The sequence below is a fragment of the Typopeltis vanoorti genome, chromosome 16 (genome assembly GCF_054136105.1).
Source record: "Typopeltis vanoorti isolate ZY-2024b chromosome 16, IOZ_Tvanoo_1.0, whole genome shotgun sequence".
Taxonomy (NCBI): Eukaryota; Metazoa; Arthropoda; class Arachnida; order Uropygi; family Thelyphonidae; genus Typopeltis; species Typopeltis vanoorti.
Window position 1 is genome coordinate 112246169 of NC_143564.1, and position 27755 is coordinate 112273923.

General features: G+C 35.0%; 1 protein-coding gene across 1 annotated transcript in view; it reads left to right on the forward strand.

Moving 5' to 3' along the window:
- Cbp80 (Nuclear cap-binding protein subunit 1) overlaps positions 1-27755 on the forward strand; it is a 462862-nt gene that overhangs the window by 89880 nt on the left and 345227 nt on the right. Inside the window, exon 5 of the mRNA XM_090406510.1 lies at positions 1328-1399. Within this exon, the coding sequence (XP_090262636.1) occupies positions 1328-1399 (72 nt within the window). The remainder of the gene's footprint in view (positions 1-1327; positions 1400-27755) is intronic.

Sequence of the window (27755 nt, forward strand, 5' to 3'; positions counted from 1 at the left end):
CTGCTAATTTAGTGTTTTGGCTAATTTCTCTCATAATTATTCCATATAAATTTATTCATCTACCTCCTCACAATACCAGCTTTGCTTATTCTGTTGTTTGTTCCCATATGGACTCGGTTTTATCTGATATATCCTCTTATGGCTTAAGTTGAAATTGGTGCCATAAGAGGACACTTCAGATGAAGTGATCAAGAATAATGGGGTTTCATATTTGCATTTTGATTAATTAACTACAAAATTTTAAGTGCTTGTGTGAGAGCTGCTGTAGAAGTTCTGTGCTTGTAGTATGTGTCTGTGTACATGTTTTGGTTTTGTTCAAAACTGTTTAAAATTAGATCAATGTATACTCATAAGTATCAAGCAAGATGACAGCTGCTTTGTGAGTTAGTTAATTGTACTTATTTGTATTTATAAAGTGGATGGAAGGAGAATATGTGTGATTTTGGTGAATGCAGAGGAGAGTAGTGCAAATGCAAGGAAAAGAAGTGCTCATCTGATAATGAAGAAAGATAAAGTGAAAGCACTGAGTGATAATGAAAAAGTGAGTATGATGAAGCAGATGAGTAATCTTGTACAGGGGTTGAACAATAGTGAATGACATAAGTCATTGGCTAAGCAAATTCATCATGATAGTGGTGAATGACACAGTAGAAACTTATAAGATAGAGGAGGAAGTTAAAGACGGGAGAACTGTGTAGGAACACTCCTGGTATGTCGGAACCTCTTGATTAATGCAATGATGATGCTATTTCTTGGAAATATGGCTTACACTATTTCTTGGAAACGCTGAACAAACTGCTCACAAACATATCATATTCTTGGACCATTTGCTCTATCAACTCTGTATGAATGAAAATAATGCTCAACAATAAAAATCTTTTCTTCCAACATCAACACCATTGCTACAACCAAATGTAATGCCGTAGACTCTACACATGCTTTTCTATTAATGTGCATACAGTTGAAGGCATATCTCATAGCACGTGTACTGAAGGGGATGTCGAAGATCAGCACTTTTTTTTTGCACCATACCATATATAGAATTGAAAGTTACCATTCTAGCTATTATAATCTTTGTTACGTTGAATTAACAGTAGGTTAATAAAAGGTTACTCTCTATTTCTTTTTATCTTCTCCCTTTTTACATCTGTATATTTTTGCTTCTGGTATGCTCAACTTGTTTTAAAATATGTAATATACGATAGTTGCAAAATATAAGATTTAGGAACGATGTTACTTTTTTTTTCTCATTAGAAATGTTCATTATTTCTTTTTTTTTATCGTTAATTGTTTTTTTTTAATGAAAAATGAATGTTTATTTTTTCAGTTTGTTGAATTGCTAACAAAAAATCTTAGAGATGCACTTAAACATTGCCAATTTGAGGAAGCTAGAGCAATGGTAAGTGGACTTTTAAATCACACTATATGTTTTTACCTTTTGTTTCTGTTAGTGCTAAATTATTATTATTTTTATTATCATCATCATAGATTTTCAAGAATCAAGGACTCATTGAGAGAGGCCATATATCACCCACACTAGATCACACACCACTTCTACATGCAAACTGTTTCACTCATTCTCTATTCTGTGAGAGAAAAATCTGACTCTCACCCCTTTCTTAACTGCATACAAACTTAACTTCCAGAGAGGTCCACTTGTCTTCTCCCCAACTTCTATATAACAAAAAATTTCATCAACTGATATTTTATGATGACACCCATTAAGAAGTTTATAGACCTGTCATATCACCTCTCTTTTTCTTGTTAACCTTCTGCTTCTTCTTTCGCTATGCCTTTATCCCTTGTTAAACGGGGTCGGCGTTCCCATCTTTAATCTTCTTCCTCCAGGTTCTCCGGTCCAGGGCATCTTCCCAACTCCATCCTTTCTCCCTAATCTTTTCCTCCTTCCCTCCACCTCCATGCACTCCACTCGCTTACCAACATACTCCTCCTCTCTACATGACCGAACCACCTCATCCTGCTTTCTTGTACCTTCTTACCGATTGGTCCCACTTGACCATCCCTCTGATGTAGTCATTCCTTATCCTGTCCTTCGTCACACCACTCATCCATCTCAACATCCGCATCTCCGCTACCTCCATCTTCCTCTCCTGTGCCTTTGTTATAGGCCACATCTCCTCTCCATGAAGCATCACCGGCCTCACCACCATCTTATACAGCTTTCCTTTCATCTCACAACTCGCTCTCTTGTTGCACAGGACCCCACTGATCTTCCTCCAGTTCATCCAGCCGCATGTTTCCTCCTCCAGGTCTCCATTCCTCTCGACGACCGACCCAAGGTACTTGAATTTCTTTCCTGAAGTTAACCTTTCACCCTGGAGTCGTATAACCATATCCTCAGCAGTCCCTGTTGACCTATATTCGGTCTTCAGCCAGTTAATTCTCATGCCTCTCTCCTCCAATACCTTTTTCCACTCTTCCAGGGTCTTTTCCAGCTTCTCTCAGGATGATTCGCAAAGAACAGTGTTGTCGGCAAACATCATGCTCCATGGTGCCTCATTCTTAATGTCTTCCACTAGTACATCCATGACCAGGTCAAAGAGGTAGGGGCTCAGAACTGATCCCCGGTGGAGCCTGACAACAATGGGGGAACCCCTCTGTCATGCTGACACTACACCTGACCTGAGTTTTCGCTCCCTCATACATCTCCTTCACCAGCCTCACATACTTCTCCGACACTCCCCTTCTTCCTGATACACCTCCATACTTCCTGCATATCCACTCTGTCGTACACCTTTTCCAGGTCTATAAACATCATATGCAGCTCCACCTGTATCTCCCTGTGTTTCTCCATCAGTTGCCTTAGTGCAAATATCGCATCCGTTGTCCCTCTTCCTGGCATAAATCCAAACTACTCCTTGCCAATTTTTTATTCATTCCCATATCTATAGTTGCCACAATCCTGAATATCTCCTTTTCCTTCGTAGATTGGGATGAGAATGCTTTTCCTCCATTCTTCTGGTATCTTTTCCTGTTGGGCTATTTTCCTCATCAGATCCCATAACATGTCTGTGCCCTTGCTGCCCAGACTTCTCCACACTTCCCCAGGTATCTGGTCCACCCCCACAGCCTTCCATTCTTCGTTTTTCTCAGTACCCAAAGCACTTCCTCTCTGCTGATGTCCTGCACCAATCCTTCGATCCTCACACCTCTCTCTCTTGTATTCTCCTCATTTAGCAGATTACGGAAATATTCTTTCCATCTTCCTCTGATTTTGTCCTCCTCTTGTAGTACTACTCCTGAGGCGCCCTTTATCTGCACCACTCATTTTTCTTGTTAACCAAAACCTGCAATCCACATACTTTCATTGTGTCCTCGTAATCTACATTCCATAATTCAGAGATCATCTTTGAAACTTTTCTTTGCACCTTTCTTCAGCTTCTTTATTCCTATAGGATCCAGAGATCAAATCTCTGCAAGGCAGTCCAGATATGGCCATAACAAGGCCTTGTAAAGAGATAAAATGACTTCCTTATCCTTCACTGTCAGTGTTTGTTTCAACATTATAATTATCTTCTGAGTTGTATTTGCACTTTTTTATTATGTGATCTTTGAAATTTAAGTTTGTATCTATCATAATTCCAAGATCCCTAGCCTCATCAGTTTCTCCAAGAATAATCTCACCTATATAAGTCGTTGGAAATCTCATCATTCTAGTGCTTTAGTTTACACTTACTTACATTTACTAACATTGAATTGACAGTTATCATTAGCCCACAGTTCCATCCTATTCCAATCATTCTGTAAGTACTGTTGTTTAGTAGCATGCCTGATTGATTGCCTTGCTTATGTTTACATTATCAGCAAACAGTTGAGCATATGGAGAAAAAGAAAAATGAACAGGAAAATAAGAAACAACAAAGCAAGGAAACAGGTAAGACAGAAAATAATGGAAATCAAGTAAGTGACTTTATTAGTAAAAAGAAAGAAGTTATTTGGTATGGTGACTCTATAATAAAACATGCTATAGACGAGCGAGTTATAACATTGAGTTTTCCTGAAGCGAAAATTAAAAATATAATGCAAGCAATTCAAAAACAGAAAAGAAAAGTAAACAAAATCGTAGTTGTAGTAGGTACAAACAATTTATGAGTGATAAGTTCAGTATGAGAGGAGACATGAAAGGGTTGTTGGAAGAGGCGAGAGTGAAAAAGTGAAAATCGTTAGTATTTTACCTCACTATGATAAAAATGAATTAAAAAGGACTATGATAGCAAATGATTTGATGCATAGGCTATGTAGAAGGAATCGATGCGAGTTTGACAGTAGATTGGATTTGTATAAGAAGGATGGCCTACACCTGAATACGTTTGGTATCAGGAGTTGAGAAAAACTAATAACTGGTATGAGACCTAACACTGAGAGTTCAGGGAAACTAAATTATAAAGGGAGGAATGTTGTGAATGTGAGTGTAAGAGCGACAATGTTATATAACTGTGTTAATGATGGGAATGGGCTTTGTCATGGAAATGTTGACGACGAGAGAATGATTTTGGGTTTGTGTTCGTCCAGTTCGGACCCATCATATAGGTGCAAAGATGTCTATATGTGTAAGGCATTAGAGAATTATGGAGATCTGCAAGTTGTCCAGCTGTCAGGCAGACTGCAGACAAGACAATACAAAAGAATAAACAGGTAGATTATTATGTCTGTACACGAATGCGAGGAGTATCAGAAACAAAGGGATAGAGTTTGTTGCCTTAGTCAATATGTTGTGACCTCAGATTGTAGGTATTAGTGAGACCTGGCTATTAGAATCAGACCTACTAACTGGTATCGATTGTCAAGGGTACAGTATTTTTAGGAAGGATAGAGAGGATAGGAGAGGAGGAGGCATACTGCTAATGATATCATCATCAAATTCCTGCCATGTACCCTCAAGGGGTGCACAGGATATACTTTCATGTAGTACACCCTGTGTACTACATGAAAAATTTACATCATTATTAACTTCCTATGTACAATTTTCCTCCAAATCAGTCTTTTACTTGTCAAGACTCCAACATTATCAGATCTTATATTTCTATCGTCTAAGTCACTTTGTACCGTATCAATCAACCTATATCTTGGTCTTCCTCTGGGTCGTTTTCCTGGCAACCTGGCAGAGAACACTTGTTTTGCTAATCTTCCCTTGCCCATTCTGTTTAAGTGACCATACCACCTGAGATTAGCTCTGCAAATGCATTCCTGGATGCCGACAATGCCAAGTTCTTGCCTAATATGCTCATTTTTAATAAGATATTGCCATTGATGCCATCTGTTCATGCCTCTAATCTTTCTCAGGACTCCCATATCTGCGGTCTCTAGTCTTTGCTCAAGTGTTTTACTTCTGACCCATCTCTCAGATCCATAAGTTAAAACTGGCTTGAACACTGTCTTGTATACAGCTAATTTAGTGTTCCGACTAATTTCTCTCTTATTCCATATTAATTTATTCAATTGCCTTCCTACCATACCAGCTTTGTTGATTCTGTTGTCTATTTCTATATTTAATTTACCATTTTCACATGCCTAAGTAGCTGAAATATTTTACTTGTTCCACAGATTCTCCATTCACAACACAGTTGACATTTTCAATGATTCTGCCTATTTCATTGTTTTTGTCTTTTTATTGCTGACATTCATACCATATCTGTTACAACAGTTATTCAATTTAGTTAGAAAATCTTATAGACTTGTAGCAGATTTATTTAGAAGTATAACATCGTCTGCATAAATCAAAGAGCTGACATTAACATCTCCAATTATGATATCATGTTTAATACCACTTTCCTTCATAATGTGATCCGTATAGATAATGAATAACAGAGAGGATAATGTACATCCTTCTCTCACACCAGATTTAACATGAAACCATCTTTCTGTGCTTCCTTCAATTCTAACTGCTGACTTACAACTCAAATAAAGACTAAGTATTGCTTGATATAATGCCCCATTGACACCATATAACTCTAGTGTATTTAATAGCTTCTCTCTTGGCACCTTGTCATATGCCTTTTCCAAATCGATAAAACTTAAATACAGATCTTTGTTATATTCCCATGATTTCTCGACTTTGTCGTAAAGTGAAGATCTGATCATGACAGCCTCTAGTTGACCTCAATCCAGCTTGTTCTTCACCAAGCTTTTCTTCTACAATTCTTCTCAACCGTTTCTCAAGTGTACTTGCATATATCTTACCAGGAACACTTAGTAGGGATATACCTCTGTGATTCTCACATTCAATTTTATTTCCCTTTTTATATATGGGTACTATGAGAGCTCTACTCCAATTATCGGGAATTCATCCGTCTGTCCAGGCATTCTGAACTATGCAGTGCAGCCACTGTAAGACTTCTATACCACCATACTTCAGCATTTCTGGTCGAATATCATCTACTCCTGCTGCCTTTCCACATTTCAAGCCTTTGATAGCTTTTTCTACTTCAAGTATGGATATGTATTCCTGACTGCATGCCTGGTCAGTGTTTTTTATCACTGTGCTGTCATCACTGCTTGTTTCATTTAGCAGTTTTTCAAAGTAATTACTCAATACTTCAGGGATATCTTTTTCTCCTGTTTTCATATCACCTTTATCATCTCTAACTCCTTTTACTGCACTCTTTCCTCCATTTCTAAGCTTCTTCAACAATCTCCCGAATATCTTACCTCCACCTTCTTGATATTTATTTTCTATGTTCTTGCCAAAGTCCTCCCATGGCTTTTGTTTTGCTAGTTTTACACAGTGTTTAGCATTCTTACATTTGTCTTTGCATTCTCTAAGAGCACAAGCTGACTTATTTGCCAGGAACTTTTGATATGCTTTCTTCTTTTCCTTCACTGCCTCTTTAACTTCCTGTGTCCACCATGGAGTTCTGATTTTTTTATCCTTGCAGACAACTTCGCCACAAGCCTCTCTAGCTGAATCAATCAGGGTTTTCTCCAAGGTTTGGTTCCTGTTCTCAAACTCTTTCATTTTTTTTTCAATAATCTTTGTGTATTTTAGTCTACAGTTCACATCTGAGAGCTGCTCAACTTTTATTCGCTTTAAAACTTTCTTACATGTTATTCTTTTCAATATGAAATTCAATTTTATCCTGTTCAAGACTAAATAGTGATCACTTCCAATTTCAAGTCCTCTGTACACTCTGGCATCCTGAATCAGAAAGAAAACATCACTATCAACAATTACATAGTCAATGATTCTTTTCTTATTGATGTTTCAACATTTTTATGTTGGAACATGGTGTTATTAATAACCAATCCATGTCCTGAGGAGAAATCCAACAGATATTTGTCATTATTATTAGCTTTGCTCTTTTCTCCAAATTTTCCCAAAATATTTTTGTTTGTCTGACAATTATATCCTACTATAGTATTTAGATCCCCAACAAGGACCAGTTTTCATTGTGTCAGTTGTTTTTTCTAAAGCCTCAAAAAATTCCTTCACTTCTACCGTAGTAGAACTTTCTGTGGGATCACAGGCACAAATAAGTTTCATTGTCCAATTCCCCATTCTGATATTAGCTCACATTACTTTACTTGAGACTGCCTGCCATTCAAGAAGATTAGCCTCGTATTTTGTGTTGAATACTATGGCTACTTCTTCTTTTCCTTGATTGTCATTGCCTGAATATAACATTTTGTATTTATTGCTCAGAAAGATCTCACCAGTCTTTGTCTTTTTTGTTTCAGTCACCCCTATTATGTCGATCTGGTACTTATCTAATTCCTCAGCTAGCTCCAGTTCTTTGCCATTCATGCTTCTTATGTTGATAGTACCGATCTTTAATGCTGGTGATGTTGAGTTGGGGTGTGTTTTCAGATTTGTTCCAGTAGCTGACTTTTCAATGTTCGCCCTGGTTCCCTGGCGAAAACAATGGTGGCTTTGTTTAACCAGGCGATGCCCCAGCCGGCATGAAATTTTGTCATGTTGTACCATTATTTTGTATTTTGGTTTAGCCAATAAGAACACAGTTTGGTCGGCTTAATCCCAAATTGTCAGCCCATCCTCATTCGTTCAGTATCCAGGTAGATACCCGACTGGGTGCACCATGAAAAGGTGAGGATTGGACATTAGGTCAGAAGCCCTGGTTGGTTCTTTGCATTCCTTTAATGGCTATGTGGAGGTCTCCTCTCAGTTATACAGCTTTGACCCTTATTTAAATCCAGTTAGAGTTGAGACCTATGATTGTAGTAATACTACTAACAGTATTTCATGTGGCAGTGAGTTTGAATCCATCTGGAGTGAGGTAGAATCTAACAAGACTAATTACATAGTGGGGTGTTGTTACAGACCTGGTGGATTGGTTGCTAATGATGAAGAAATGCATCACGAAATAGAAAAGTTGGGTGTGAAAAGATTAATCATAATGGGAGACTTTAATTATCCAAATATTTATTGAATAGCAGTAGAATCTCATGAGAAGAATGAAATGCATTTATTGAGCTGTTGCAGGACAACTTCCTCAAGCAGCATGTGACAGAAGGAACTGGAAGTGAAAGAGCGTTAGATTTGATTATAGTGTTGGAGGGCGTTTCAGTTAATGACTTAACTATTCTGCCTCCAGTTGGTGACAGTGATCATGCGGTACTTACTTGGGCAGTGACTAAGTTTATGAATGTTCCATTCAGAAAAGGTTACATGCTGATCTACAAAGCAGGAAATTATGACCAACTGAAGAGTATACTGAGTTCAGTGGAATGGGATTGGTTGCTGGATGGAAAGAATATCAGCAATGCATGTTAAGCATTTAAACAATACTTAAATGATGCACCATCAGAATGTGTCCTGAGAGTTCGAAGAATAAATAGAGTAGGAGTCAAATGGATATGTAATCTTATTGAGCAAGAGATTCGTAAGAAAATGATGATGTGGAAGGAATACCGTTTGCATAAGGACGATGCCTGTCATGAATGATATAAACAGCAGGCTAGAATAGTCACAACTGTTGTATGGAAAGCCATGTCTGAGTATGAAAAGAAACTGGCTCTTTGTGCTAAAGACAACCCACAAGAATTCTATCGATATGCTGCAAGTAAAAGAAAGAATCAATGAATAACTTCAAGGGCTCACTTTAGTGAGTACGGGCATGGCAAACCCGAGGTACCAGATGCTGGACCATGCCTTACTTCATGTAATATATATCTGTTATATTATTCTGTAGACTGGTCCCTCCTCTTCTTTCTTTGCTTCTTTCTCCTCTCCTTGCTCCTTCCCCCTGATGCTATTAGAGTATTCGAGGGCTAGGGGTGAGTCTTTCCTATCTTGCTAAGTCATTTCGTCTTATGCAGCCACCGAAGGAGGCAAGCTAGTCTCAATAGGTGCCGGTCCCAAGCCCGGATAAATGCAAGGGTTGATGTCAGGAAGGGCATCCGGTCGGAAAACTTCAATGCCAGCTCAAACTATGATATGAGTCAAAGAGAAAATGAATATGAAAGAATAACTCTTTTAAATCCAGATGGTGTGAGGATTACAGATGCAGAGGAGGTTGTTCAGTTAATGAGTGCCCATTTTGTTAAAGCTATCAACTGGTGAACGCAACATTGTGCTCACTGTTACCTTTTCGCTAGATGAAGAAATGCAGGTTTGTGAGTCTGAGCTATTAGAGCTGTTGAATAAGTTGAACAAATTGAATAAGAATTCAGCAGTAGGGAGTGATGGAATATCAGCATATGTGCTAAAAGAGTGTTCAGCTGAACTGGCCATTCCTTTGACCAGGATGTATAATATGAGTCTCAGAACAGGGAAGATTCCACAGTGTTAATTTAAAGTGAGATTTTTATATAGAAAGGATATTATCATAATATTAATCCTACCATAGAGATGATCTCTGTTTCTAACAATTATTTTTTTAATTCTGAGTGTACTTATATATTATTATATGCACAAGGGTTCACTCCAATTGGTGCAATGACCTATTTTTTACTATTTCTTTCAGAATCCAAATAAACCACTGACTCAAGACCAAAATAAACACATTTAATATAACAAAAACAATATATATACACTTCAAACAAATATTACATAACTACAAATTAATTGGATCCAAGGCCTTTTAAAAATAAACTTACACTTAAGACTAGACTAAACACTTTGTTTGCACAATGACAAAATGTTCATAGTCAGTTTCTCTCTCTCTGTGAAGGCATATGACTTTATTCTTCATTTTCACAGGATCCTTTTTTTATCACTCATGTAGCACACATTAAATCTTCCTGACTCAATTCTGTCTCTTTTTAATAGAAATAATAGTTAGATCCAGCGTCCTTAATACAGATGAAATTTCCTAATCAGAGTTTTCTCGAACATTCCTTTAGAACATAAATAGCAAATTCTTCTTTTATTCACTAAATGCCTATTGACAGTCTTAACTCTTCCAATTAAAAAAAAAATTAGTTCTACGATTCCCTTTTCGGAATCTCCTATAAATCTGCCAATTAGTGTTTCCTCCAATATTCCTTTTAAAACTCCTATAGCAATATTTCCCTTTTATTTATCAATACTTATTCCACTTTGAAACTTAATAGTTCCACGATTCCTTTTTCGGAATATACTATAAATTTTCCTCTGACTGTCACATAAAAAAAAACTCAAGTTCCTCTGAATCTAAATACAGTATTTGCCGGCCTGTGTTCTAAATTCCTTCTGAACGCTATCTTGTTTATAGCCGTTATTCAGATACCGAACGCTTTCCGTGTCAGCTATCAATCACACATCAAACATCTTGGCGAGCATGTGCACTCCTTGAAAATGGCAAGCGAGAAACTAGGTGTAATGGCTGGCACGTTGTCTCCGTTAGTGAGAAGAGAATGTCTTCATAAAACACAACTTTTGATAAATTTAAATTACAAAATTCTTGTAAGTAATACAAATATCAAATCCAGTAAGTACATCAATTTTTTAACTTTACATATGATTTTTGACAAAACAATTTCAATAATGGGCACATCATAAGTGCCGACAATTCGTGTTATGAAACAAAAACTAATAAACAAAATGACATAAACAATACGTAAAAATATTCAGAATTTTAAATTATGATTATTTTTACAACAGGAATGGAAGGAGTGTATGGTAATCCCATTACACAAGGGTGGTGCAAAGACCAATGTATCCAACTTTCAACCAATTTGTATCTCAGGAGTGGTGGTGAAGATTTTGAAAAAATTGGTTTGTGCCCACATTCAGAAATGGGTTGACAGTGAATCTCTATTTTGCAATGAACAACATGGGTTTACTAAGGGGAAGGTCATGTTTCAGCAAATTGCTCACATTCTATAACAATGTTACCATTGAATTAGACAAGGGGAATTGATACACCATGATACTTTTGGATTGTGCTAAGGCTTTTGACAGAATACAGCATGGTAGACTTGCATAAATTGGAGAAAATGGGTTTGAGTTATGCAATATTAGCATGGATAAGAGGATGGCTGACTGACAGGTATCAAAAAGTGGTATACAGGGAACCTAGTCCGCAAGGTTTAAGTTAATAAATGGTGTAGCACAAGGATCAGTGCTTGGTCCACTGTTATTCAGTTTGTACATTAATGATATTGGAAGGATTTGACAAGTGACATACAGCTATTTACTGATGATGCAAAGATAAGTAGGGTAATCAGGAATGCTGCTGATATGCAGTACTTGCAGAATGATTTGTGGAATTGTGGGCATGGGAAAATGGGTGTCAGTAAATGTAAAGTCATACACTTCAGCATGATTAGTTATCCAATGTTGTATTATATTGGTGGGATTAAGCTAGAAGAAACTAATGAGGCTAGGGATCTTGGAGTGTTAATAGATGGGAAGTTGAAGTTCAGGGGCCATGTGGCAAAGATTGCAAATACAGCTCAAAAGATAATTGCAATCTGAAACGAATGTTCACATGTAAATATAAGGATGTTATTTTGCCTAATTACAAGGCCTTGATAAGACCTCAGTTGGACTATTGTGTGCAGACCTGCACACAATAGTCCAATTGAGTCTCCTGGTGATAATCAGGATTGTGGAATACTGATTATGAAGACAGATTGAAATTTGCAGACACTAATGCTTGAGACTTACAAAGTTCTGAAAGGATCATACAGGATTTCAATTGATGGAATTTTTCAATTTATGGAAGGTGGGGAAAGGATGAGAGGTCGTCCTTGGAAGCTGAGAATGAAGGCCTCCAAGAAGGGTGCGAGGGCTAGATTTTTCTCTCAGAGGGTGGTGTGTGATTGGAATAGATTGCCTTTGGATGTTGTGAGTACAAGCAGTGTGAATGAATTCAAGAATAAGTATGATAGCTGGTGTGTGTGTAGTATTTGGCCTCTCTCGATGAGTCTCAGACTCCCTGGAGGTCTCTCTTAATAATAATAATAATGATAATATCTTGTCAGGTCCTTCCATTATCATTAATATATAGATTCAACAACAGTGGTCCCAGGATTGATCCCTGGCAAAACCCAACTGGTCACCTTAAATCCAGCATATTCATGCATCTCATATATATCACTTTCTGATACCTCTGATACCTTTCTGATAGTCAGCCAACTGCTCTTATCCAAGTCAGTAGGTTATATTCTATTTCCATATTCTCGACTTTATCCGTGACCTTTCACATAGTATCCTATCAAATGCCTTAGCAAAATCTAAATAAACTATGAGCCTATTATTCAATCATAACCTTCCTTTAGTAAATTCATGCTGTTCCACACAAAGTATAGCTTATCCTTCAACCCAGTTTTGTATGTTAGTTCTTACCAGTTTCTGTAAAATCTACAGAGATATTGATAGATCAGTAGTCAGACATATCAGTTTTTGCACCATCCTTACACAATTGAACTATCTTATGTTTTTTCCATTCCATTATGTGAGATCTTTTCTTAACTAAGACTCAAACAAACATGTCAAGGGCCTAGCCAACTCTTCTGAACACTACTTTAAAATTGTGCTAATATTCCATCAGTCCCTATTGCTGAATTCTTTCCCAAGTTATGCCACAGCTCTCATATCTCCTGATGCCTGTCTTCATCCAATGTAGGCCACTTTGTGCCATACAAAGTTATGTGCACTAGGTCAATAGATGTTAGCAAAGTGGCACTCATTCAAACGATTGCATCTGCTTCTGACATAAGGATACTGTTTGCATTCATTCAAATTATTCTTTCAGTTATTCTTTCTTTTACTTGTAGCAATAAAAATAAAATTCCTTTTGGTTGTCTTTAACTTGCATAGCCAATTTCTTTTCATGCTTTAACTTGCATAGCCAATTTCTTTTCATGCTTTAACTTAGCTTTTTGTACAATACTTGTAACCTTTCTGGTTTGCATTTTATATATTTCAAAGCTCCTCTCGTCATTATTCTCATGATATTCTTCCCACATCATCTTTTGAGAATCTCATGCTTAATAATCTTGTATATCCATTTCACTCCTGCTCTGTTCATTCGTTAAACTCCAAGGACACATTCAGATGCTGCATAATTTAAGTATCTTTTTAAAGCTTCCCATTCAGTAACTGACACCATCAGATTAAACATAGTATTCTCACGAGTATTTTATAATTTCCAGCTTTGTAATTCAGCAAGTAATAACTTTGACTAAATGGAATAAATGTATACTTTGCTACTTCCTGGTTAAGTATGGCATGATCACTGTCACTATCTGGTGGCAAAACTGTCACAGCATTAACTGACACTATGATCAAATCTAATATTCTTTGACTTCAAGTTCCTTATGTCACATGCAGCTTGAGGGAATTCTACTCATGAGATTTCACTGCTACCCATTCAATGTTTGGATAATTTAAGTCACCCATAATCAGGACTCCAGAAATTCCACTTAAATCTACTAGTCACAAAATATTTTTACTCATCTAGACTGTGAATTCTGGTAAATGGTGTGTGTATATGTTTATTTATACACACATACACCACACCACCATTTCAATTTCAGCAAGAAAGGGAATATCTTTAATAGAATTTAAAACCACATATTCAGATTAGGCACAATAATTTGTAAGATCAGGCATGTTGCTCTTTAATTTTGCTGCTAGATTTTTTTTCTTTTTTTTTTTTCCCCTTCTCAGCTTGGTGATTCACTTTCAAGTGCCTGCTGACCAATTACCATTGTTCGGGCAAGAAAATTTTGTACGTTTCATTCTTTGTTCTATCTAAGTACGCTGCAGCTTAGTTTTGGAGAGGAATCATGTTGATTTTTATCTGTTCATCTCATATAATGGATGGATTTTTTTTTTTTTTTTTTTTCATTTGAAATATCTATAGAAAAATCTAGAGAATGACTCGCTACTGGAGTCTTTGATTTCCTAAACTAATTTTTGTTTAATAACATCAGCAATAACTGAAACAAATGCTTTACTTTTCATGTCATTTTAGTGGTGTCTAAAACAGCCAAATACAAATTAGGTCAATAATTTTACTACTGAGAAGTTTGAAGTTTTTGATAGTTTCTAAATTGGTTTATTAAATTTAGCTTTATAATATGTTGTATTAAAAAGTCACTTTAGCCATTCAAACATTTTAGAATCCATCTTTCTTTGGAAGGCGTGTTGCCAGTGCTGAGTTATGGAAATTATAACAAAGGACTCGTGCATTGTCGAGCAAAAAAAAAAAAAAAAAAACCATATTTCACACAAAAACTTTTATTCATACAGCTTGTGTACAAATTCCAATCAAACAGTATGAGAAGATAATCAACCTCTAAAGGCTATCATTTTTAATAAGTTTCAAAAAAAAGGTATACCTTGAGAGTAGACATATCGATACAAAATTAATAACGCAAAAAACTCACGTACAAAGATTATTTAATAGTATAATTTTCGCCTGTGTGTCACAGGCATCTTCAGTACATTAAGCTCAAATTAAACAATAACTGACAATTCCAAAAAGCACTACCTAAGCAGCTGGTGTAAGATAACTAAAAAGGTCAATAAATTTTCTAAAAATAAAAAATCAATACAATAAAAAGTTAGGAAAGATTAGCTGATTTGTAAAGTACTATCTCCCATAAAGGGGATAGACGTAAGCCGTCTGATCTGTTTAAGTTAGGAGAATGAAGTAAAGTTTCACATGTTTCTTTATAAAGGCATTCCATGAGAAACTGACTTTTGTGAAGAACTCTTGTCTTTCTCCAGTGAACTCTGTGTCTAGTGAAGATGGCATGTTCTGCAAGTCCAGACTTTTCAGGTTTAAAGTATTCGATGTAAGATTGGTGTTCTTCTAGCCAAATAGAGGTAGATCTTCCCGTTTGTCTGAAATAAGATAATCCACAAGAGCATGGAATCTGGTAGACACCTGGATGATTAAGATGTGGAATCTTGTCCTTAGGAGAAGTGAGAAAGGTGGAAATTTTTCTAAACGGTCAAAAGGCAACAAAAATATTCAGTGGTTTTAAAACTTTTGCTATACATTCACTGATGCCTTTAATGTGCGTTATTTCTTCTGTGTTTGAAGGAGGAAGACATATTAAAACTACTCAAAGTTCTTTTAATGAAGAATTCTTATAACCATTAGATAGAAAGGAAGAAGTTATATATTGGTTCTTTCTGTAAAAGATTGTCTGAAGAACAAAAGGAGTGGGCCCGATGAACCAGTGTTTTAATAGTTCCTGCCTTTTGACTGGGATGGTGATGAGATTCTGCATAGATATAACGGCCTGTATGAGTCTTCTTTCTATAAACTGAGAAATGTAGGTTACATCTGGTTGGCAAAGAATTAGAAGATTTAAAAAGGCTAACTGCTTATTTGATTCCATTTCTAGTGTAAACTTGATCCTAGGATGAAATGCGTTTCATTTAGTGAGAATTGTTGAAGTTCATCCGAAGGGCCATTCCATACAGCAAAAATATCATCGACATATCTGAACCAATGAGTAGGTCTGGGAGAAATGTTGTCAAAGATACGTTGTTCAAAATGTTCCATAAAGAAATTGGAGATAGCAGGAGAAAGAAGATTGCCCATTGCTGTTCCTTTAATTTGTTGATACAACTTATTTTTAAAGGAAAAATAACCAGAATGTAATGTATTACAAAATCGAATATGTTTACAATGTCTGCAGGAAATTCCTGTTGTAGTAATTCAATGCTTTCAGAAAGAGGCACATTTGTAAATAAAGAAACAACATCTAAACTGATCATGATATCAGAAATGTCCAAATGAAGATCTGAAATTTTATTTTTAATCCAAAGTATTTTTTATATAAGTATCAGTTCTTCTATTTGAAGAGATGAGTAAATTTGATAAAAATTTTGAGATTTTGTAAGCGGGGCAACCTATAGAATCTATGACTGGTCTTAATGGAATGCCTGGTTTATGAACTTTTGGAAGACCATACAATCTAGGTGGACGACCGAAGAAGGTTTTAAGTTTTTTCTTTTGATCTTCATTCCATGTAGATACATTATCTATAAGAGAATTAAGTCTCTTCAATTGACTCCAGGAATATATATAATATATATATATATTATAGATAATGTATCTACATGGAATGAAGATCAAAAGAAAAAACTTAAAACCTTCTTCGGTCGTCCACTTAGATTGTATGGTCTTCCAAAAGTTCATAAACCAGGCATTCTGTTAAGACCAGTCGTAGATTGCATAGGTTGCCCCACTTACAAAATCTCAAAATTTTTATCAAATTTACTCTCCTCTTCAACTAGAAGAACTGATACTTATATAAAAAATACTTTGGATTAAAAATAAAATTTCAGATCTTCATTTGGACGTTTCTGATATCATGATCAGTTTAGATGTTGTTTCTTTATTTACAAATGTGCCTCTTTCTGAAAGCATTGAATTACTACAACAGGAATTTCCTGCAGACATTGTAAACGTATTCGATTTTGTAATACATTACATTCTGGTTATTTTTCCTTTAAAAATAAGTTGTATCAACAAATTAAAGGAACAGCAATGGGCAATCCTCTTTCTCCTGCTATCTCCAATTTCTTTTTGGAACATTTTGAACAACGTATCTTTGACAACATTTCTCCCAGACCTACTCATTGGTTCAGATATGTCGATGATATTTTCGCTGTATGGAATGGCTCTTCGGATGAACTTCAACAATTCTCACTAAATTAAACGCATTTCATCCTAGGATCAAGTTTACCCTAGAAGTGGAATCAAATAAGCAGTTAGCCTTTTTAAATCTTCTAATTCTTTGCCAACCAGATGGTAACCTACATTTCTCAGTTAATAGAAAGAAGACTCAAGGCCATTATATCCATGTGGAATCTCATCACCATCCCAGTCAAAAGGCAGGAACTATTAAAACACTGGTTCATCGGGCCCACTCCTTTTGTTCTTCAGACGATCTTTTACAGAAAGAACTACAATATATAACTTCTTACTTTCTGTCTAATGGTTATAAGAATTGCTTCATTAAAAGAACTTTGAGTAGTTTTAATATGTCTTCCTCTTCAAACACAGAAGAAATAATGTGCATTACTATCCCTTATGTACAAGGCATCAGTGAACGTATAGCAAAAGTTTTAAAACCACTGAATATTTTTGTTGCCTTTTGACCATTTAGAAAAATCTCCACCTTTCTCACTTCTAAGGACAAGCTTCCACATCTTAATCATCCAGGTGTCTACCAGATTCCGTGCTCTTGTGGATTATCTTATTTCAGACAAACGGGAAGATCTGCCTCTATTCGGGTAGAAGAACACCAATCTTATATTGAATACTTTAAATATGAAAAGTCTGAACTTGCAGAACATGCCATCTTTACTAGATACAGAGTTCATTGGAGAAAGACGAGTTCTTCACAAAAGTCAGTTTCTCATGGAACGCCTTTATAAAGAAACATGTGAAACTCTACCTCATTCTTCTATCTTAAACAGATCCGACGGCTTACGTCTATCTCCTTTATGGGAGATAGTACTTTACAAATCAGCTAATCTTTCCTAACTTTTTATTATATTGATTTTGTATTTATTTTTATTATTTATTTATTTTTTTTTTTTTAGGAAATTTATTGACTTTTTAGTTATCTTACACCAGCTACTTAGGTAGTGCTTTTTTTGGAATTGTCAGTTATTGTTTAATTTGAGCTTAATGTACTGAAGATGCCTGTGACACACAGGCGAAAATTACACTATTAAATAATCTTTGTACGTGAGTTTTTTGCGTTATTAATTTTGTATCGATATCATTTTTAAACAAATATTTCATTATCTACACATGAAATATTTGCACACAATCAACTTTGTTAATTTATCCTACACAAGAAAAACATTTTTTAACTATCTAAATATAATAAGAATGAAATCTTTTATAATCTTTTACAAAACATTTGATTGGCTACTGGTTTCACCATACAATTGTCTACGAGAAGGATAAAGATAGCACATGCGCTCATTTTGTTTTCAAACTTGGGCGCATTCGTTATAGAGGAGTTGGAACAATAATTCCAAATAATCTATACACTGCCGAATAGACTAATTTTTGTTAGGTTACCGTATGAGTTTGTCGCTTAATATGTTTAAAAAATAATTCTGTTTTTAAAAAAATAAAAAAGTAAACAAGAAGAACAAGGTTCTCGCAAATTTGAGAAAAATTTAACAAATGGCTCGTGCGAGCCCCTTATTGCTCACCACTATGCATTTCTCAGGTATTTCTGGCCATGTCTATATCACAGCATTTTTTTGTGAAAATTAAATGCCTCATGAACCCTAAATGTCTCCATTTTGAAAGAGCATAAAAAATTTTGTAGCAGTCTAGAATTTCTTACAGTCCCAGGATATTGTTTACTCATTATACATCATGTTCATAATGTGACCACTTGAATTCCTTGAGCCATTTGTCTTGGATCTTATCAATAACATGATCCATTTTCCAACTTGCCTTTATAAGATAACTGTGTTCCTTAAATAATAGTATTAAAAAGCTTGTTTGTCATGTAAAATGTTTAAGTATGTGATTATGCAAAGCCAATTCATGAAAATAAGCTTTCACTAATACTACATTACAACTACATACCTGCTTAAGGGTTAAAGAATAATATAAATTTGTCTTATTTTGTATTTCAGTTGGCAGTGAAACAAATGAAAATCAATTTTGTTAAATTATTATTATTATTTTTTTGTTGTTGTTGAATAGTATTTCTGATTTTTTATATTTTTATAAGAATGGTGATGACTTATATAAGTAAAAGTTATGTAAGTATGCAAGTTATGTAAAATAAAATATTGTTTTGAAAATTCTTGATTATTTATTTAAAAATTAATTTGCAAATGCATAGTAGGCTTCAGTTTATAACAGAGGGTGAGAGAAGTGCCACTTGTTGTCATAGATCGGAATTACTTCAACTTTTGGAAACAGCATTAAGGCATGTCTTTGAGAATACCTTCATGCAACCTAACTTTTGGCAGGGACAAACAGTCTATGAAGAAATTAACTTATTAATTACATTTGATACCTGTGATCAAATAAAAAACACATCCTTAACATGATAATGAACAAATAAAATGTTTTAAAATGAAGAAGAAAAATCCTAAATTATATAAAGAAAATAAGGCAGTATATTTTGAGCATTCAGAACAAGGCTGAAAATTCACTCGCCACTTGTCTCTGATAACTCACCTGTAGTGAGTGATTTTTGGAGTCCTGCCTCAAATGATTTCATCCTCTTAACCTCCATTTCACACCAGATAGTCTCAAAATGCAAAATAATATGCATTTTACCCTTGATTCAAGTTATATCTGACTCACTGAACCTGGTTTCACTAATGACATTCTTAGGCCACAGCCTATTCACGAAGGCAACAAACTCAACCCCTTTGTTCCTGATGCTCCAGGTATTTGTGTATAGACATAAGTTACCTTCTAGCTTTTTTGTTTATTTATATTCTTTGCTAGACTTACTTGGACAGATTTCTCTTCTCTCATCCATACAAAAAGTCTGAACCCAAAGTGTACAGGTCCACTTCTGCACCAGATTCATTGTTATGCTTACTGACATTCATATCATCATGTATTCATATATATGCATTCTCAACATTCCTACTGTGATGATCTAGTTTCCATGATTCTGTAAATTTTTCTCCAATAAATGAAATTCATCCTGTTTGCCTCCATTCACACTAGATAGCCTCGAACTCACTGCTACATGTAATGTTATTACTATTATTTTTAACTTGAGTTTCAGAAAATTGGTGTTTCTTCTAAAATGTTTCTTCTAAAAGGCAGTTTCACATCCAAGAAAATGTAGTTTTTTTGTAGGCTTTTTCACTGTTTTTCTGAATAACATCCTTAGGGTCTTGGTTACAAAGACATTCTTCAAGACTGTAAGAACATGAGCCACTGCAGTCACTTTCCATGTACTCTCTAGGTTTGTACCTGCTGAGCCAGTTCCTCTTAATCTCTCATTCTATATCTCTCTTTCTTCTTTGAAGCAGTTCCTTTGTTCTGTCTTCTCCATGTAAACACATCCTTTATTCTCTTAAATCTTTTGCCCACTCATGTACTATAGATTTTGCAACCTTTCCTGTGAGAATTTAATATAAAAATTAATAAGTGAATGAAAGAAATTATCAAGAAAGCATTAAAAAAAAAGGTATAAATCTGTTATGCCAAAAGGAATGTTTATAATTTATTAGTAAGTTATGATTTATTAATGAGTTTGATTAGTATAAACCATATAAAATAGTTATATGTGGTTTTTATTGTGGTATGTGAGAACACCCCCCCCCCTCTTCCAACGCACTGCTTTGTAACCGTTATATGCAGTGTGTAGTAATTGTGTCTATCTCAGATAAACATGTTTTATCCTTTATTCTTTAAAATGGGTTGCTTAAGGATCAAAGCCAAATAACCAGGAGGAAACTTCCACATCACATTTAAGGAATGCAAATAACCACCTGGGACTTCTGACCTGATGTCTAAATTTCATCTTCATGTGATGCACCCCATAAGTAGGTATTCGTGGTATGCTGACCAAATGAGTATGGGCTGGCAATTTGTGACTTAGCCAAATAGTACTCTCTATTGGCTTAAACCACAAATATATATTATGGATTTCATTCCAGCTGGAGTGTCACTTGGTTAAACAAGACTCCTCACCCCATCTGCATGCTGCTGTTTTTGCCAAAGAATCCAGGCGAACAGTGAAAAGTCAACTACTATAAAAATTCCAACTTAACATCCAGAATATGAAGAAACCCATCATCAGAAGAACTGAAGATAGGAACCATCAATATAAGGAGTATTAATAGAAAGGGAATGGAACTTGCAGAAGAACTGGAAGAGTATCACTTGGACACATTTGGCATTACTGAGACAAAGAAGACAAAAACAGATGAGATTTTGCTAAATAATAAGTATGGGATGTTATATTCAGGCAATAGCAATCAAGGAATTCAACACCAAACATGAAGATAAACTTCCTGATTGCGAGGCAGTTGCAGGGCAAACTTCAAAATGGGGGAAATGGACAAAGAAACTTATTTGTGCCTATGATCCCATAGAAGGTTCTCTTAAGAAAAAAGTGAAGGAATTATTTGAGTCATTAGAGCAGGTGGATGATGTAAAGCAAATGGAAAAAGTGATATTTGCTGGAGATCTAAATGGCAGAGTAGGAAATGATTCTCACTAGGCATATAGGACCATTTGGGGAAAATTGGAGAAAAGGGCAAAGGTAATAATGACAGTAAGTATATGCTGAATTTCTGCTCAGAAGATGGACAAGTCATTACTAATAACATGGTCCAACATAAAGATGTGCACAAGTTTATGTGGAGAGAAGACAAGAAATAAGAAACACCTCATTGACTATTTTATTGTTGATAGTGATATATTTCTGCTGGTTCAGGATATAAGAATGTGCAGAGGATTTGAATTTGGAAGTGACCATTATTTAGTTTTGACCAGGGTAAAACTGAATATCACATTGAAAAGAACAGTATGTAAAGTTTTTAAAAAGAATTAAAGTTGAGCAGTTTTTACAGGTAAACTGTAGACTGAACTGTACAAACATTATTCATAAGAGAATGAAACAGTTCGAAAATAAGAACCAAATCTCAGTGGCAAACTCTGAAGAAAACATTGATTGATTCAATTAGGGAAGCATATGGTAAAGCTGTCTGCAAGGATAGAAAAATAAGAATGCCATTGTGGACACGAACTTAAAGAAGCCGTCCTGGAAAAGGAAAACATGATACCAAAAGTTTCTAGCAAATAAGTCAGCAGATACCCTAAGAGAATACAGGGGAAATGTAAGAGAGCTAAGCTATATGTGAAATTAACTAAAGAAAAGTCATGAGAAGACTTGGGTAAGAAAATATAGAAATTAAATATCAGGAATGTGGCTATTGAAAAAGCTTATAAATGGAGGAATGAGTACTTTAAAAGTAATCAAAGATAATAAAGGTGACATGAAAACTGAAGATAAGGATATCCTAGAGGTCTGGAGTAATTGCTTTGAAAGACTGTAAAACAAGCAGCAACACAATAGCAGTAGAAAAATTTCAAGAGAAATGCAAACAGAAGTACATATCAATACTTGAGGTAGAAAAAACCATCAAAAACTTGAAGTATAGAAAGGCAGCCAGATTGATCAGAAATGCTCAAGGGTATAAATGTTTTGCAGTGGCTGCACTGCATAATTCTGAAAGTCTCATAATTCCTATCTGTTAAAAAAAAGGGAATAAAGCTGAATGTGAGAATTACAGAAGAATTTTACTACTAAGTGTTCAGGTAAGATTTATGCAAACATATTTGAAAAAAAGCTGTGAAGAAAAATTGTGGAAGAGAAACTTGGAGAAGAATAAGCTGGATTCAGGTCAAATAGATGTTATCAGGATCAGATTTTCACTGAACAATGAATAGTTGAGAAATCATGGGAATATGACAAGGATCTGTACTACTTAAGTTTTGTAGATATGGAAAAATCATTTGACAAGGTGCCCAGAGAAAAGCTTTTCAAAACACTACAATTATATGGAGTAAATGGGATATTGTACAGAGCAATACATAATATACCGTATTTTTCGGACGATAAGATGCACCCCAAATTTATGAGACGATTTTTAGAAAAAAATATTTTATTATATAAAGATATTTACAAATTCTTACTTAATTTTTATTTATTGTTACAATCATTTGTATTAGCAGTATTCAGTTCATCTTCACTCTCAGTACTATCACTCGTCTCGTTAATGTCACCATTCGTATTACTTTCATCTGAACTATTGTTGTCACTCCCTTCAAAAACTGCGTCATCTTCGGTACCATCCATCGCATTACTTATCCTGCATTTCTTAAATGACTTTATAATCGTCTCTTCTTTCACAGTTTCCCATGAATTTTTCACCCAGGTACATACTACTGAAATTGTTGGCCATTTCATAAGTCCTTTTGCTGTAACATCGTGATTTGGCTTTGCCATCCATTTGTTCCACTCTTCCCGCATAAAATTTTTGAAAATGGTTTATTAATAGCTCCATCCAAGGGTTGTAATTGACTTGTAAGGCCTCCAGGAATGACAGCTAATTCTGTATTCATTTCTTTTAGAAGCTTCTTGGTTGATTCTGTTTTATGCGCTCTGAATTGATCCCACACTAACATCGCAAGCTTTTTAAACAATGCACCTGGACATTTTGCCCATATCTTTTGTAATCATAATTTCATTCCTGTTTCGTCCATCCAGCCTCTAATTCTGGCCATTTTTCTTATTTGCAAACAGAATGTTTTCTTGTGTTTACATAGCAATTTTAATTGTTCCTCTTGTTTTCTCCACTTCCGAACATTTTTTCTGTTGGTGGTGGGCCAAAATGTCTTTCTGCTGCTCTGTTTCCATATTGTTTTGCATTATTTATCACATTTAATTTATAACTCAAGTTATATGAAAGTCTTTTTTGTTTTACACTTATTTTTTCTAATTTTAAGATAAAAATTTTAACGACTTATAAAAAATAATTCAAATGATTCAAATAATTCATTTATTTGAATCATTTGAATGATTCAAATAAATGAATAGCTCATATGTTTACACACTAATGACTATTGACGCTCTAAATCGGTGATTCATCCACATGCATCGAGGTAACTTAGGTATCTACCTTCAGTGGCATACTTACTCATTTTATTAACATATTGCGCCAGTAATCGAACTTTGCTAATAGCTTTGGTACAGTGTAAAGATTTGTATTTTAATGTTGCCTTCGGACCATAAGACTCACCCCAATTTTCAGTTGATTTTTCTATGTAAAAAGGTGTGTCTTATGGTCCGAAAAATATGGTATATTTAAGTTGTAAGTCAGCAGTTAGAATACTGAAGGAAATACAGGAAGATGGTTTGATGTGAAATCATGGGTAACACAAGTATGCACATTATCTCCATTCTTATTCATCATCTATATGGATCACATTATGAAAGAAAGTGGCATATGTCTGATATTAGAATTGGAGATGTCAAACTTAGCTATTTGCTTTATGCAGTTAATGATGTACTCCTAAATCTACTGCAAGTCCAGGATTCTCTAACTAAACTGTATAACAGCTGTAATAAATTTGGCATGAAAATCAGCAATTGAAAGACCAAAACTATGAAAATTGGCAGGAATATAGAAAACTTCAGCTGCATTCTGAATGGATAGTCTATAGAACAAGTAAAATATTTCAGCTATTTAGACACAGTTTTTAGTGAAGATGGCAAATTAAATCTAGAAATAGACAACCAAGTAAGCAAAGCTGTTATGGTGAAGAGCCAGCTATATACATTTATATTGAAGAAAAGAGAAATTATCCAAACTGAATAACTTTGACTGTCAAACACTAGCAGTGTTTGACAGTCAAACCAGTTTTAAGTTATGGATCTGAGAGTTGGGTTAGAAATAATGCACTTGATCAAAGATTAGAGACCACAGATATGAGAGTTCTTAGGAAAATTAGGGATCTGAACAGGTAGCATCAATGGCAGAATCATATTAAAAATGAAGACATTGGGAAGGAACTTGACATTGTTTGCGTTCAGGAATGTATGAGAAGGGCTAATCTATGGTGGTATGGTCCATTTAAATAAAATAGGAAAGGTTAAACAAATGGTTGATACCAAGATGACACATAAAAAAAAGACAGAGGAACACCAAGATCTAGGTGGATTCAGCCTTAGTAGACGGAAAAGTTAGATATGACAATATCGGAGTGCTTAAAGTAATTGACTAATTTGGAGAAGAATTGTTGATAGGAGGTTATTAATAATGTAAACTTAACCTCCCTACTGGCTGAGGTGGATTTTAATAGTGAGACCAAATTGCACTTCTTATCCATGTTATTCAATGGGTGTTACAGAATCATATCCAGATTTAGCTGGACATCTATAGACTTCATGGCTGGTTGGGGTGTTAATCATGTAATGCTCTCATAGTAGCTTGAACACTCCTTGAGGATATCTATCAGGAAATTGATGACAATGACGACATTTAACAGATATCATTTGTTATGTTACAATGATGACAATAGAACAACTGTTGGAGGTGAAGATATGATAGGTTAAGCTTTTGATGATTGTTCTTTTTTTTTTTTTTTGTGGTCTTTCATATAGAAAGAAAACCAAAGTTTTGTACCTAGGAGATAAAAGGATGACGGTTTATGTTTATGACGTATGGAGAAAGTTGGCAAGTAAAATTACAAGTATTTTTACGATTCTTTAAAAGTGAACACTGTAGTGTTCTAATTAAGGATTTCGCATCCAGAAGTTTCAGTTCCAACTCTCTGGAATAAAACTTCTTTAATAAATTTGTTGGCAGCCAGCCATGATCAATAACTTGACAGTGAATGAGATGGTGTTTCTTAAAAAAAAAATGAGATGATGTTTTTTTTTATACAAAAAAAACATTTTTGTTGTTTTGTCTACAGCAAGTGGATTGGAGATGAAACAGTGGAAATGAGTTTCGAGAAAAATTAGGAGAGATGTCATCAATTGCAGCAACATATTAACAGTGAAAGAATTGAAAGTTCTTGACATTGTAAGCAGAGCTAATCTAAGGTATTTATTGTCACTTAAACTGAATGTGGGAGGATGTAAGGTTAGTGAAGCAGATGTTTGCTGTTAGGAAGGAGGCCCAGAGAAAGACCAAATATAGGTCAGTTTTGATGCATTTAAAAGTGCATTACAAGACTGAAATATATGATTCGACAGTTGGAATTCTGATATATAATCTCATATTTGTCAGTCACATGATGAGTTTTTCCAAGGAGATAAAAGATCAGTTCACTCAGTTGTAAATACAGGTTTTGTGTACCTATGTTTTGCATCATTGTAACAAAAATAAATGGAAAATGGTGATTGGAATTATATGATCGTGTGACTTCAGATACGATCCTTTTTCAAAACAAACAGATGAATCTTGTGTGAATGGTGAATCTTGTATCCTGAGACCAAGATTAAGCATTCACAATGGGAAAACATCCAACTTACCTCAGCTGAAGAGCATGCTAATTTAAATCCAATGTTAAAGTCCTGTTGTTTGTCTGGAGGGGATTGTGCAGGTGAAGTTCATACCTAGAGACACTATAGTCAACTCTGAATTTTATAAAAGAGTTCTGGAACATTTGCAGAATGATAGGCAGCAAAAAAAAACTGCAGAAGTGGGTGATTGGTTTCATGAGCATCATGACATAGTTCTGTGCCACATATCTTCTATTCGACAGTTTTTGTCAGAGGAAAAAAAAAATTATTGTGTGCCCTCATCTGCCATATTTGTGCAATTTAGCAACCTGTCACTTCTGGTTCTTTCCAAAATTGAAATTGAAGATGAAAGAAAAACATTTTACATCAGTACAAGAAATAGAAGTGTACATGCCTAAAATAACCAAACATGACTTCTTGAATTGTTTTTAAAAGTGACTGGAATATTGGGACAAGTGTGTGGAAAACCAAGGAGACTACTTTGAAGGAGATATTTGTATTTGGGTTAATAAACTTTCTTGAATTCTAAAATTCACTCTACTTTTTGATCTCATCTTGTAAGCTGCAAAATAATGACCTGTAACTAAAACACTTAACCTTCTTTTTGAGTGAGAAATGGCTGAAAAACTTGTTAAATATTTAGCTAAAGGTATTTTTTTTGGAAGAAGACATGCAAAATTTTGAATTATTGCTCCACCTTACTATCATTCATGTCAAATATCCATTGTTATAAGAACTCATCAATCTGCCTAATCTCTTTGTTCCACAGACTTTATTGCAACAAGAAATAGATTTTTAATAACCATGATAACAGTGTTACTTTCATAGACAAATACATGGCTACTATTTTTTCAGCTATACAAGTAGAGATTAACCACGTGAATCTCTTTAGCTTACTTCATGGAGTTAGCAAGATTTCTCCCTCCTGGAAATCTGGGTTTTTCATCCTACATACAGACAAATCAGTCAGAGAACATACACAATTATAGACAACCAGTAGCTTTATATTGGTTTCATAAGATGGTGCCTTATCTATCCATATGGGCCTTCATGGCTGTGGTATCATCATATGCTATATAAATAAAGAATCTCTGAGCACAGAGAAGAAACAGCAGAGCTATTTTTCTTTTCTATGTAGGTACTACAACGGATAAATCTACTCTGTTGGCACTCTACTATGTATTAGACTACTTGCACCACCTTTACTTCGGCAAGAATCAGAGATCTGTAGCTGTTTCTTATGAAGAATATATGAGAAATGCTTAATACTGTAAATTAGAACAATTTAGAACACACACACACACACTTTGCAGAGCATGTGTGTGTGTGTGGTGGGG